Genomic DNA, 14,860 nt, shown 5'->3' on the forward strand with positions numbered 1-14,860 from the left:
TTTCTAAAACTGTTTGAATGATGTCTGTGAGTATAACAGAACTCGTATGGCAGGCGAAAACCTGAAATATCCAACCAGGAAGTGGGACATCTGAGGTTTGTAGTTTTTCAAAGCTTGACCTACCAAATACACATTGAGATATGGATGAGGTTGCACTTCCTAGTGCTTCCACTAGATGTCAACTGTCTTTAGAAACTGGTTTGATGATTCTACTATTCAGCAGGGGCTCATGAGACCTCTTTGAGTCAGTGGTCTGGCAGAGAGCCTTGGTCTCATGACGCGCGCTCCCGACAGAGTTACCTCTCGTTCCAGTGCTTTTCTTCAGACAAAGAAATTCTCCGGTTCGAACATTGATGTTTTATGTTAAAAACATCCTAAAGATTGATTCCATACATCGTTTGACATGTTTCTAAAGGACTGTAACAAAACGTTTAGAGTTTTTGTCTGGACAAAGTGCCTGCGCCTCATGAAGATGGATTACTGGGCTGAACACACTAACAACAAGTGGCTATTTGGACATAAATGATGGACTTTATGGAACTTTATGGAACAAATCAGTCATTTATTGTCGAGGTGGGATTCCTGGGAGTGCCTTCTGATGAAGATCATCAAAGGTAAGTGAATATTTATGGTGTAATTTCTAACATTGTTGACTCCAAAATGGCTGATATTCCTCTGGCTGTTTTGGGTTCCGAGCGTCGTTCTCAGATTGTGCTTTTTCCATAAATCTGACACAGAGGTTGCATTAAGGAGAAGTCTATCTTTAATTCTGTGAATAACAGTTGTATCTTTTATCAATGTTTATTATGAGTATTTCTGCAAAATCACTGGATGTTTTGGAATCAAAACATTACTGCACGTAACGCGCCAATGTAAACTGAGATTTTTGGATATAAATATGCACATTATCGAACAAAACATACATGTATTGTGTAACATAATGTCCTATGAGTGTCATCTGATGAAGATCATCAAAGGTTAGTGATTCATTTGATCTATATTTCAGATTTTTGTGACTGCTCTCTTTGGCTGGAAAATGGCTGTGTGTGTTTTTGTGACTTAACTCTGACCTAACATAATCATATGTTGTCTTTCGCTGTAAAGCATTTTTTAAATCGGACACGATGGGTAGATTAACAAGATGTTTATCTTCCACTTACATATTTCTGAAAAATATTTTTGAATTTTGAGCGCTGCCTTTTCAGTGGAATGTTGTTGAGGGGGTTCCGCCTGCCCTAAAAGGTTAACAGGGTAATTAATTAATTATTAATTTTACTTTGAATGAATGGTAGAGCTAAATGGATCTGTAAAAGTAACCAACAGAAAGATCTGCTGGGCTTACTGTGAAGGACCAATAATCATGAGGTTTCTGGCAGTGGAGGCTGGTGGGAGGAGCTATAGGAGGACGTGCTCCTTGTAATGGCTGGAATGGAGTCAAACATGGTATCCATATGTTTGATACCGTTCCATTTAGTCCATCCCAGACATTACAATGAGCCCGTACTCCTATACAGTGCATTTGAAAAGTATTCAGACTAGAGGTCGACCGATTAATCGGAATGGCCGATTAATTAGGGACGATTTCAAGTTTGAATAACAATTGGAAATCGGTATTTTTGGACACGGTTTTTTGACGATTATTTATTTTTAATCTTTATTTAACTAGGCAAGTCAGTTAAGAACACATTCTTATTTTCAATGACGGCCTAGGAACGGTGGGGTAACTGCCTTGTTCAGGGGCAGAACGACAGATTTTTACCTTGTCAGTTCCAAGATTCAATCTTGCAACCTTACGGTTAACTAGTCCAACGCTCTAACCACCTGCCTCTCATTGCACTCCACGAGGAGCCTGCCTGTTACGCGAATGCAGTAAGCCAAGGTAAGTTTCTAGCTAGCATTAAACTTATCTTATAAAAACAATCAATCAATCATAATCACTAGTTATAACTACACATGGTTGATGATATTACTAGTTTATCTAGCATGTCCTGCATTGCATATAATCAATGTGGTGTGTATCGTTGCTCCAATGTGTACCTAACCATAAACATCAATGCCTTTCTTAAAATCAATACACAGAAGTATATATTTTTAAACCTGCATATTTAGCTAAAATATATCCAAGTTAGCAGGCAATATTGACCAGGTGAAATTGTGTCACTTCTCTTGCGTTCATTGCACGCAGAGTAAGTGTATATGCAACAGTTTGGGCCGCCTAATTTGCCAGAATTTTACGTAATTATGACATAACATTGAAGGTTGTGCAATGCAACAGGAATATTTAGACTTAGGGATGCCACCCGTTAGATAAAATACAGAACGGTTCCGTATTTCATTGAAAGAATAAACGTCTTGTTTTCGAGGTGATAGTTTCCGGATTCGACCTAAGGCTCGTATTTCTGTATGTTATTATGTTATAACTAAGTCTATGGTTTGATAGAGCAGTCTGACTGAGCGGTGGTAGGCAGCAGCAGGCTCGTAAGCATTCATTCAAACAGCACTTTTGTGCGTTTTGCCAGCAGCTCTTCGCTGTGCTTCAAGCATTGAGCTGTTTATGACTTCAGGCCTATCAACTCCCGAGATTAGGCTGGTGTAACCGATGTGAAATGGCTAGCTAGTTAGCGGGGTGCGTGCTAATAGCGTTTCAAACGTCACTCGCTCTGAGACTTGGAGTGGTTGTTCCCCTTGCTCTGCGTGGGTAACGCTGCTTCGAGGGTGGCTGTTGTCGATGTGTTCCTGGTTCGAGCCCAGGTAGGAGCGAGGAGAGGGACGGAAGTTATACTGTTACACTGGCAATACTAAAGTGCCTATGAGAACATCCAGTAGTCAAAGGTAGTCAAACTTCTCCTCTCTCTCCCTCCAGAACCAGTAAACCTCTCCTCTCTCTCCCTCCAGAACCATTAAACCTCTCCTCTCCCTCCAGAACCAGTAAACCTCTCCTCTCTATCCCTCCAGGACCAGTAAACCTCTCCTCTCTCTCTCCCTCCAGAACCAGTAAACCTCTCCTCTCTCTCCAGAACCAGTAAACCTCTCCTCTCTATCCCTCCAGGACCAGTAAACCTCTCCTCTCTCTCCCTCCAGAACCAGTAAACCTCTCCTCTCTATCCTTCCAGGACCAGTAAACCTCTCCTCTCTCTCTCTCTCTCCCTCCAGAACCAGTAAACCTCTCCTCTCTCTCCCTCCAGAACCAGTAAACCTCTCCTCTCTCTCCCTCCAGAACCAGTAAACCTCTCCTCTCTATCCTTCCAGGACCAGTAAACCTCTCCTCTCTCTCTCTCTCTCCCTCCAGAACCAGTAAACCTCTCCTCTCTCTCTCTCTCTCCCTCCAGAACCAGTAAACCTCTCCTCTCTCTCCCTCCAGAACCAGTAAACCTCTCCTCTCTCTCCCTCCAGAACCAGTAAACCTCTCCTCTCTATCCTTCCAGGACCAGTAAACCTCTCCTCTCTCTCTCCCTCCAGAACCAGTAAACCTCTCCTCTCTCTCCCTCCAGAACCAGTAAACCTCTCCTCTCTCTCCCTCCAGAACCAGTAAACCTCTCCTCTCTATCCTTCCAGGACCAGTAAACCTCTCCTCTCTCTCTCTCTCTCCCTCCAGAACCAGTAAACCTCTCCTCTCTCTCCCTCCAGAACCAGTAAACCTCTCCTCTCTATCCTTCCAGGACCAGTAAACCTCTCCTCTCTCTCTCTCCCTCCAGGACCAGTAAACCTCTCCTCTCTCTCCCTCCAGAACCAGTAAACTCTCCTCTCTCTCCCTCCAGAACCAGTAAACCTCTCCTCTCTCTCCCTCCAGAACCATTAAACCTCTCCTCTCTCTCCCTCCAGAACCAGTAAACCTCTCCTCTCTCTCCCTTCAGAACCAGTAAACCTCTCCTCTCTCTCCCTTCAGAACCAGTAAACTCTCCTCTCTCTCCCTCCAGAACCAGTAAACCTCTCCTCTCTATCCTTCCAGGACCAGTAAACCTCTCCTCTCTCTCCCTCCAGAACCAGTAAACTCTCCTCTCTCTCCCTCCAGAACCAGTAAACCTCTCCTCTCTCTCCCTTCAGAACCAGTAAACTCTCCTCTCTCTCCCTCCAGAACCAGTAAACCTCTCCTCTCTCTCCCTCCAGAACCAGTAAACCTCTCCTCTCTCTCCCTCCAGAACCAGTAAACCTCTCCTCTCTCTCCCTCTCTCCAGGACCAGTAAACCTCTCCTCTCTCTCCCTCCCTCCAGAACCAGTAAACCTCTCCTCTCTCTCTCTCCAGAACCAGTAAACCTCTCCTCTCTCTCCCTCCAGAACCAGTAAACCTCTCCTCTCTCTCCCTCCAGAACCAGTAAACCTCTCCTCTCTCTCCCTCCAGAACCAGTAAACCTCTCCTCTCTATCCCTCTCTCCCTCCAGGACCAGTAAATCTATCCTCTTTATCCCTCTCTCCCTCCAGGACCAGTAAACCTCTCCTCTCTATCCCTCCAGGACCAGTAAACCTCTCCTCTCTATCCCCCTCTCCCTCCAGGACCAGTAAACCTCTCTTCTCTCTCTCTCCAGAACCAGTAAACCTCTCCCCTCTCTCCCTCCAGAACCAGGAAACCTCTCCTCTCTATCCCTCTCTCCCTTCAGGACCAGTAAACCTCTCCTCTCTCTCCCTTCAGACCCAGTAAACCTCTCCTCCCTCTCTCCCTCCAGGACCAGTAAACCTCTCCCTCTCTCCCTCCAGGACCAGTACATCTCTCCTCTCTCTCCCTCCAGACCCAGTAAACCTCTCCTCCCTCTCTCCCTCCAGGACCAGTAAACCTCTCCCCTCTCTCCCTCTAGGACCTGGGGTCGGGTTCGGACAGCGACATAAGCCTGTCCTCCATGATCTTTCTGAACCACTGCAGTGGGTCTGATGACTCAACTGGGGAAGGGGAGAGAGGGTGCGGGCTGGACCACTCCATGGTGCTGCTGGACCTCAGTGACGTCCCCCCTGAGGACCCCCGTGGTAACATCTGGAGGCTGTACTTCGGCAGCTCCTTTGAGTCCGAGCTGGGCAACCCTTCCCCCTCGGGACTGGTGAGATGATGGTCTGCGTCCCAAACAGCACCTTGTTCTCTTATGTAGTGAAGTACATTTTAAACAGGGTCCTATGGGGCCATAGGGTACTAGTCAAAAGTAGTGCATGATATTGGGCATAGGGTGCCATTTGGGACACAATATTATGATTGATTGTCCAGGATGAGAATAGTGTAATATGGAAAGAACCGTGTAGGGTAACACTTTTTTTTGGATAGTATGACCATCCATAGATCTATATGAGACTATCTAAGCAACTGCTCGGAGTGTGGTGTCAGGAAAACAACCTCACACTCAACGTCAACAAAACTAAGGAGATGATTGTGGACTTCAGGAAACAGCAGAGGGAACACCCCCCTATCCACATCGATGGAACAGTAGTGGAGAGGGTGGCAAGTTTTAAGTTCCTCGGCATACACATCACAGACAAACTGAATTGGTCCACTCACACAGACAGCATCGTGAAGAAGGCGCAGCAGCGCCTCTTCAACCTCAGGAGGCTGAAGAAATTCGGCTTGTCACCAAAAGCACTCACAAACTTCTACAGATGCACAATCGAGAGCATCCTGGCGGGCTGTATCACCGCCTGGTATGGCAACTGCACCGCCCTCAACCGTAAGGCTCTCCAGAGGGTAGTGAGGTCTGCACAACGCATCACCGGGGGCAAACTACCTGCCCTCCAGGACACCTACACCACCCGATGTCACAGGAAGGCCATAAAGATCATCAAGGACATCAACCACCCGAGCCACTGCCTGTTCACCCCGCTATCATCCAGAAGGCGAGGTCAGTACAGGTGCATCAAAGCTGGGACCGAGAGACTGAAAAACAGCTTCTATCTCAAGGCCATCAGACTGTTAAACAGCCACCACTAACACTGAGTGGCTGCTGCCAACACACTGACACTGACTCAACTCTAGCCACTTTAATAATGGGAATTGATGGGAAATGATGTAAATATATCACTAGCCACTTTAAACAATGCTACCTTATATAAATGTTACTTACCCTACATTATTCATCTCATATGCATACGTATATACTGTACTCTATATCATCGACGGTATCCTTATGTAATACATGTATCACTAGCCACTTTATACTATACTATGCCACTTTGTTTACATACTCATCTCATTTGTACATACTGTACCCGATACCATCTACTGTATCTTGCCTATGCTGCTCTGTACCATCACTCATTCATATATCCTTATGTACATATTCTTTATCCCCTTACACTGTGTACAAGACAGTAGTTTTGGAATTGTTAGTTAGATTACTTGTTATTACTGCATTGTCGGAACTAGAAGCACAAGCATTTCGCTACACTCGCATTAACATCTGCTAACCATGTGTATGTGACAAATAAAATTTGATTTGATTTGAACAATAAGGGTTAGTGGATAGTTAGTTGAAATGTTGTTGACAGTTATTGAACATCTACAAACCATCTTCTTGGGACTATCCAAATGAAGTGTTACCCCTTATAGACCTAGTTATTAGCAACATTAGCTAATCTTTTTAAATGCCATGTACTTCTTTATGTGGAGAGCTCCGTCTAAAGCTGTGTTGTTCTCACCCTCCCTTTGTCTGTCCCCCTAGAACTCCCAGGGTGTCTCGGGGCCCAACTCTAATGACCTGACCGGTGCGTCGGTCAGAGACCCTGGCTTCTCCCACCCCCCGGCCTATATGTCCTCTCTACAGGATGGCTACGAGGAGCTCAGCCATGAGCAGCTAGACCGCCTCCGTCTGGAAATCAGCAACATCAAGAGCAACTACAGACGAGCTACTGTCAGTACTTTATCTAGAATAGTAACTCTGTTTATAAAGCACTTTTCATACATTCATCTCAAAGCACTAGTAACTGTAGGAGGTGTTTGTCTGTGCAGGAGGACAGTGTCCCGGTCCAGGGTGGCCCCATCAGGACAGGTCTGCTCCTGTGTCAGGCCCACCTCACCTCAGCCCTGAATGCCACCAGAGCCTCCCTCAGCAAGCAGGACTGGAGGAGGTACACTGACCTGTGAGTAGTACTGCAGTACATCGATCAATTTCTCAGGAAATCAAAACACCAAATATATATGCATACCCACCAGCCACTGCGGTCTCTCATGATGAGTTTTGTTTTTGGTGGCCAGCACCCCCATCAAAATTTCCCATCCCTGGTATAAAGAGTTTTTCTTTCCAGCCTTGTTGTTTTCTGTCTCATCAGGTATGAGTCCTTTGGAGCTTCGGGAGAAGGAAAGTCTCAGAGCACAGTAACGTTCAAACCCGGCCAAAGAGTAACGCTTGCTTAATGACACGTGTATGTCTATCTGTTAATTTTGACCTTAATTTAATGGTCATTTTGTAATTTAGCCATTTTTATTTAATGTATCTGCTACATAATATAAATCCATGCACACGTATGCATTTAAATGTAAATATGATTGTATGATACGGACATATTGACTATTAATGTTTCCAATTCAATTATCATGGAAAAAAACATGGAAAAATGTACAATGTATCACAAATTAAACAATTAGCATTATGATATTACTTCATATTTTTTGCATTTCATTTATCATGTTTATTTTCTGATGTTACACCTACAGTACTGTATAAGTGTGATATCACTAATGCAGAGGCACAGGTTTTCCAGCTAGGAACCAACAGTTTCAATTTCGTTCAGCCGTGTGACATTTCTTTTTTTCTTGAGCAGCTGGGACATGGTTATAATTTGTACACTGCAAATTGACCGCATGAAACCCAAACAGATATAGTATTTGACAACAAAAAAAATAATAATTTCAAACCTTGATTTACATTGGGATATGATCACATATGACTCTTTATACATGTCCAACGAAAATTATTTTGGGCCAAATAAAATGACCCTGGGGGCGCCTATGTGGAACCCTGCACTAGATGGAGAAAACGATGCTACTCTAGATCCGCTTAGACCTTTATGGTTTTCGTCATCCGATCAAGATTGGTCAGGTCTACACAAAAGCCCCACCTGGTGCTAACGTGTCCTGATTATCAATCAAATGTATTTATAAAGCCCTTTTTACATCAGCAGATGTCAAAGTGCTTATACAGAAACCCAGTCTAAAACCCCAAAGAGAAAGCAACAATGTGGCCCTGTCCGACGATACCCCCAGACAGGACCAACCAGGCAGGATATACAGTGCATTTGGAAAGTATTCAGACCACTTGACTTTATCCACATTGTGTTACGTTAGTCTTATTCTAAAATTCTCATCTACACAGTGAAAACAGATTTAGATTTTTTTGCAAATGTATTAAATAAAAATATAAAATATCTAATTCACATAAGTATTCAGACCCTTTGCTATGAGACTTGAAATTGAGCTCAGATGCATCCTGTTTCCGTTGATCATCCTTGAGATGTTTCTACAACTTGACTGGAATCCAGCTGTGGTTAAATTAAATTGATTGGACATGATTTGGAAAGGCACAGTTGACAGTGCATGTCAGAGCAAAAACCAAGCCATGAGAACGAAGGAATTGTCCGTAGAGCTCCGAGACAGGATTATGTTGAGGCACAGATCTGGTGAAGGGTACCAAAACATTTCTGAAACATTGAAGTTCCCCAAGAACACAATGGCCTCCGTCATTCTTAAACGGAAGAAGTTTGGAACCACCAAGATTCTTCCAAGAGCTGGCGGCCAAACTGAGCATGTGGGGGGGAGAAGGACCTTGGTAGGTGACCAAGTACCCAATGGTCACTCTGACAGAGCTCCAGAGTTCCTCTGTGGAGATGGGAGAACCTTCCAGAAGGACAACCATCTCTACAGGACTCCACCAACCAGGCCTTTAAGGTAGAGTGGCCAGACGGAAGCTACTCCTCAGTAAAAAAAGCGCATGACAGCCCGCTTGGAGTTGCCAAAAGGCACCTAAAGGACTCTCAGACCATGAGAAACAAGATTTTCTGGTCTGATGAAACCAAGAATGAACTCTTTGGCCTGAATTCCAAACATCACGTATGGAGGAAGTGAGTAGATTGTGAGTAGATTGAGGGGGGAACGATTTAATACATTTAAGAATAAGGCTGTAACTTAACAAAATGTGGAAAATGTCAAGTGATCTGAAAATTTTCAGAATGCACTGTAACCCCACCCACTTTGCCAAAGCACAGCACCCACACCACCAGGGGGATATCAACAGACCACCAACTCACTTCCCTGAGACAATGTACAGTGGGGCAAAAAAGTATTTAGTCAGCCACCAATTGTGCAAGTTCTCCCACTTAAAAAGATGAGAGGCCTGTAATTTTCATCATAGGTACACTTCAACTTTGACAGACAAAATTAGAAAAAAATCTTATAAATCAATACTTACTTTTCACCATAATTTGCAAATTAATTAATTAAAAATCCTACAATGTGATTTTCTGGATTTTTTTTCTCATTTTGTCTGTCATAGTTGAAGTGTACCTATGATGGAAATTACAGGCCTCTCTCATTTTTTTAAGTGGGAGAACTTGCACAATTGGTGCCTGACTAAATACTTTTTTGCTCCACTGTATAGCCCAAAAAGATCTCCCCCACCACACAAGCCTGAGAGGGCGCAACATAACGTCAGTATCTCCACTCACTCAAGTCGAATATAGCAGAAAAAGCCTGGCAAGACGTGATGCACTCCTCCTAGGGACGGCATGGAAGAGCACTAGTAAGCCAGTGACTCAGCCCACGTAATAGGGTCAGAGAATCCCAGTGAAGAGGGTAGCCAGCCAGTCAAAGACCACAAGGGTGGTTTGTCACTCCAGTGCCTTTCACCTTCACACCCCTGGGTCAGACTACACTCAATCTTAGCACCTACTGAAGAGATAGATGAGTCTTCAGTAAAGTCAAAGGCTGAAACCAAGACTGCGTTTCTTACATGGATCGTCAGACCATTCCGTAAAGATGGAGCTCTATAGGAGAAATCCATGTCTCCAGCTGTTTGCTTAGAAATTCTAGGAACAATGAGGCCTGGGTCTTGTGACCGTAGCGTACGTGTAGGCATGTACAACAGGACCAAATCTGAGAGATAGGTAGGAGCAAGTCCATGTAATGATTTGTAGGTTAGTAGTAAAACCTTGAAATCAGCCCTAGCCTTATCAGGAAGCCAGAGGCTAGCACTGGAGTAATATTATCAAATTTGGGGGTTATAGTCAGGATTCTAGCGCTTTATCCAGGGAGCTGGAGAGTATACCATTACAGTAGTCTAATCTTGAAGTGACAAAAGCATGGATTAGCTTTTCTGCATTATTTTTAGACAAAGTTTCAGATTTGAGTAAATTTGATACACATCCGGAGGATAGGGAGACATTTATTATGTTCAACATAGGAGGGCCAAGCACAAGAAGTAGCTCTTTCCGTCGTTTAGTTAGAACAGGGTCCAGTAGGCCGCTGGAAGGTTTAGAGGCCATTATTATTTTTGTGAATGTGTTGAAAGATACAGGATTAAGAAACATTGATCCGAGGTCCTGGCAGTTCTGTGCAGACTCAGGACAACTGAGTTTTGGAGAAATACACATATTCAAAGAGGTATCTGTCATTTGCTTCTTTGCTAGATTCTTGTGACAAATGATTTTAGCGGTGTGACTGCATCTAGGGTATTACACAAAGTTCAAATCAAAGTGTATTTGTCACATACAGGTGTAGACTTTACCGGGCAATTCTTATTTACAAGCCCTTATTAACCAAAATGCAGTTAAGAAAGTATAGTTAAGAAAATATTTACGAAATAAACTAAATGTAATTTGTGCATGTAGGTAGGGGTAAAGTGACTATGTATAGATAATAAACAGCAAGTAGCAGCAGTGTGTGGGGGGGTGTCAATGTACATTTTACGGGTGGCTATTTGATTAATTGTTCAGCATTCTGATGGGTAGAAGTTGTTAAGGAGCCTTTTGGACCTGGACTTGGCGCTCCGGTACCCCTTGCCATATGGTAGCAGAGAGAACAGTCTATTACTTGGGTGACTGTAGTCTTTGTAAATTTTTTGGGCCTTCCTCTGACACCGCCTAGTACAGAGGTCCTGGATGGCAGGAGACACAATGGCGGTAGCCCAAGCTGTCAGCAAACTTAATGATGGTGAATCGTGCTTAGCCACACAGTCGTGGGTGAACATGGAGTACAGGAGGGGACTAAGCATGCACCCCTGAGGGGTCCAGTGTTGAGGATCACTGTGGCAGAAGTCCAGGATCCAGTTGCAAGAGCGAGGTGTTTAGTCCCATGGTCCGTAGCTTAGTGATGATCTTTGTGGGCACTATGGTGTTGAACGCTGAGCTGTAGTTAATGAACCGTGTTCTCACATAGGTGTTCCTTTTGTCCAGGTGGGAAAGGGCAGTGTGGAGTGCAATTGCGTCATTTGTGGATCTGTTGGGGCGGTATGCGAATTGGAGTGGGTCTAGGGTTTCCGGGATGATGATGTTGATGTGAGAGATGACCAGCCTTTCAAAGCACTTCATGGCTACCGACGTGTGTGCTACGGGGTGGTAGTCATTTAGGCAGGTTACCTTTACTTGGACACAGGGACTATGGTGGTCTGCTTGAAACATGTAGCTATTACAGACTCGGTCAGGGAGAGGTTGAAAATATCAGTGAAGACACTTGCCAGTTGGTCAGTACACGGAGTACACATCCTGGTAACACATATGACCCCGCAGCCTTGTGAATGTTGACAGGAGCAGCTGGTGCTCTCATGCATGCTTTAGTGTTGCTTGCCTCAGAGCGGGCATAAAAGGCATTTAGCCCGTCTGGTAGGCTCGCGTCACTGGGCAGCTCGCAGCTGGGATTTCCTTTGTAGTACTCAATAGTTTGCAAGTGTCAGAGCCAGTGTAGTAGGATTCAATCTTAATCCTGAATTGATGCTTTGCCTCTTTGATGGTTCAACTGAGGGCATAGCAGGATTTCTTCTAAACGTCCAGATTAGTTTAGTGTCCCGCTCCTTAAAAGTGGCAGCTCTAGCCTTTAGCTTGATGCGGATGTTTCCTGTGATCCATGGCTTCTGGTTGGGATATGTATGTACGTACGTACGTACGGTCACTGTGGGGATGACATCGCCAATGCACTTTTTGATGAAGCCAGTGACTGAGGTGGTATACTCCTCAATGCCATTGGATGAATCCCGGAACATATTCCAGTCTGTGTTAGCAAAACAGTCCTTTAGTGTAGCATCTGCATCATCTGACCACTTCCATATTGAGCGAGTCACTGGTACTTCCTGCATTAGTTTTTGCTTGTGAGAAGGAGGTTATGAGTTATGGTCAGATTTGCCAAATGGAATGCGGGAGAGAGCTTTGTACTTGTCTCTGTGTGTGGAGTAAAGGTTGTCTAGAGTTTTTTTCCCCCTCTGGTTGCACATGTGACATGCTGGTAGAAACTAGGTAAAACTGATTTAAGTTTGCCTGCATTAATGTCCCCTGCCACTAGGAGCGCCGCTTCTGGATGAGCATTTTTGTTTGCTTAGACTTCCTTACTAATAGACATCGCGCTTTAGCTGTTTTTGACAAAGACACACACCACCACCCCTCGTCTTACTGGAGGTACCGGTTTTGTCTTGCCGATGCACGGAAATTCCAGCCAACTGTATATTATCTGTGTCGTCTTTCAGGCAAGACTCGGTGAAAAGATATTACAGTTTTTAATATCCTGTTGGTAGGATAGTCTCAAACGGAGCTCAAACAGTTTGTCCTCCAATGGTTGAACATTGGCCAATAGAACGGATGGTAGTGGTAGGTTCCCCACTCGCCGACAAATTCTCACAAGGCACTCGGATCTGCGCCCCCTGAATCTCTGTATTTTCTTAATGTGAATAGCGGGGATTTGGGCCTGGTCTGGGAGCAACAGTATATACTGCATGTCAGACTCATTAAAGAAAACATCTAGACTGTGCTAGGGGCAGACTCCACTAAGAGACTGTGCTAGGGGAAGACTCCACTAATCTGGCAGGCTGGCTAACAGCCTGCACCTATTTCATTGTGGAGCTAGGGGAGTTAGAGCCCTGTATATGTTGGTAGATAAGATGAGAGCACCCCTCTAGCTAGGATGGAGTCCGTCACTCCTCAACAGGCCAGGCTTGGTCCTGTTTGTGGGTGAGTCCCAGAAAGAGGGCCAGTTATCTACAAATTCTATCTTTTGGGAGGGGCTGAATACACTTTTCAACCAGCGATTGAGTTGTGCGAGTCTGCTGTAAAGCTTATAACTCCCCCTAATTGGGAGGGGGCCAGAGACAATTAGTCGATGCCAACACATCTTTCGAGCTAAATTACATGCCGAAGCTATGTTGCACTTGGTGACCTCTGACTGTTTCATCTTAACATCGTTGCTGCTGACGAGAAAATCTGTTGGCCAGCAAGTTGAAGGGTTTTCATCGCTTGAATTACATTTATTCAGCGCCCGCAACGTAACCACGCACTTGCGAACCCACCTGCATAAATCTGAATACCAACTACTGACAAGTGTGTAGGGAAGGCATACCTTTCCTGTCTGAATCGGCCCATAACACGGATCGACAGCTGGATTGAATTTAGGCCTTAGGTCTAGAGAGCTCAAAGCTTAAATCATGGCCATGATTTAAAGTTAACTGGAGCAGCCTCAGACGACACTGCCTGACAGGTAAGAAACACAACTCTCAAGGAGGTATCCAAAGTGCTCTGTGAAGTGTCTGCCAACGTAGTCTCAGGGTTATGCTTCTGCTGCTGTGACTGAACATATCTCAAAGCTCTTCTGATTAGCTGTTACAGTACATTCTATGTCCTCTAGCTCTTTTCTTTTCCTCTCAGACTTTGGTTCACTTCTGTTCTTTCTTTGGCCTTTTCTCTGGGCTGTAGCTATGAGCTGACTACAGTATTGCTGCTGGAAAATCGCTCATCGTCCTACACGTTGGCACAGTAGGCTATGACTGCAGTGTTAAATATGTTTAAAATATAGCCTTTTGTCAGTGCAGCCACTGCAGCGCCAGCCACACATGGGCTAACCACCACACATGGTTGCAGAGAGAGAGGAGAGACTGCTATCCCACCACAGAGAGAGAGAGAGAGAGAGAGGAGAATGCTAACCCACCACACAGAGAGAAAGGAGACTGCTAACCCACCACACAGAGAGAAAGGAGACTGCTAACCCATCACAGAGCTGCATAGAGAGAGAGAGGAGACTGCTAACCCATCACATAGCTGCATAGAGAGAGGGAGACAGAGGAGACTGCTAACCCATCACAGAGCTGCATAGAGAGAGAGGAGACTGCTAACCCACCACAGAGCTGCAGAGAGAGAGAGAGAGGAGAGACTGCTAACCCACCACAGAGCTGCATAGAGAGAGAGAGAGAGAGAGAGAGAGTGAGAGAGAGGAGACTGCTAACCCATCACAGAGCTGCAGAGAGAGAGAGAGAGAGAGGAGACTGCTAACCCATCAACAGAGAGAAAGGAGACTGCTAACCCATCAACATGGTGTCCTGTGTGAATTTAAGTATGCTCTCTCTAATTATCTTTATTTTTTTTTCTCTCGGAGGACCTGAGCCCTAGGACCATGCCTCAGGACTACCTGGCATGATGACTCCTAGCAGTCCTCAGTCCACCTGGCCATGCTGCTGCTCCAGTTTCAACTGTTCTGCCTGCGGCTATGGAACCCTGACCTGTTCACCGGACATGCTACCTGTCCCAGACCTGCTGTTTTCAACTCTCTAGAGACAGCAGGAGCGGTAGAGATACTCTTAAGGATCGGCTATGAAAAGCCAACTGACATTTACTCCTGAGGTGCTGACTTGCTGCACCTTCGACAACTACTGTGATTATTATTATTTGAACATCTTGGCCATGTTCTGTTATAATCTCCACCCGT

At 44.9% G+C, this 14,860-nt stretch overlaps 1 protein-coding gene across 2 annotated transcripts in view; it reads left to right on the top strand.

Annotated features, from left to right (window-relative positions):
• The window catches only part of pex1 (peroxisomal biogenesis factor 1), a 28,159-nt gene extending 20,591 nt beyond the window's left edge, over nt 1-7,568 (top strand). The window contains exons 21-24 of one of the 2 annotated variants that reach the window (XM_036970970.1): nt 4,791-5,027; nt 6,633-6,821; nt 6,920-7,050; nt 7,240-7,568. In XM_036970970.1, coding sequence (XP_036826865.1) covers nt 4,791-5,027; nt 6,633-6,821; nt 6,920-7,050; nt 7,240-7,324 — 642 coding nt within the window. In that variant the 3' untranslated portion in view covers nt 7,325-7,568. Of the gene's footprint in view, nt 1-4,790; nt 5,039-6,632; nt 6,822-6,919; nt 7,051-7,239 lie in introns of those variants that run through there. The other variant, XR_005041296.1, reaches the window with a different exon arrangement.
• The last annotated feature ends 7,292 nt before the right edge of the window (nt 7,569-14,860 follow it).

Source organism: Oncorhynchus mykiss, chromosome 32 (genome assembly GCF_013265735.2).
Source record: "Oncorhynchus mykiss isolate Arlee chromosome 32, USDA_OmykA_1.1, whole genome shotgun sequence".
NCBI lineage: Eukaryota > Metazoa > Chordata > Actinopteri > Salmoniformes > Salmonidae > Oncorhynchus > Oncorhynchus mykiss.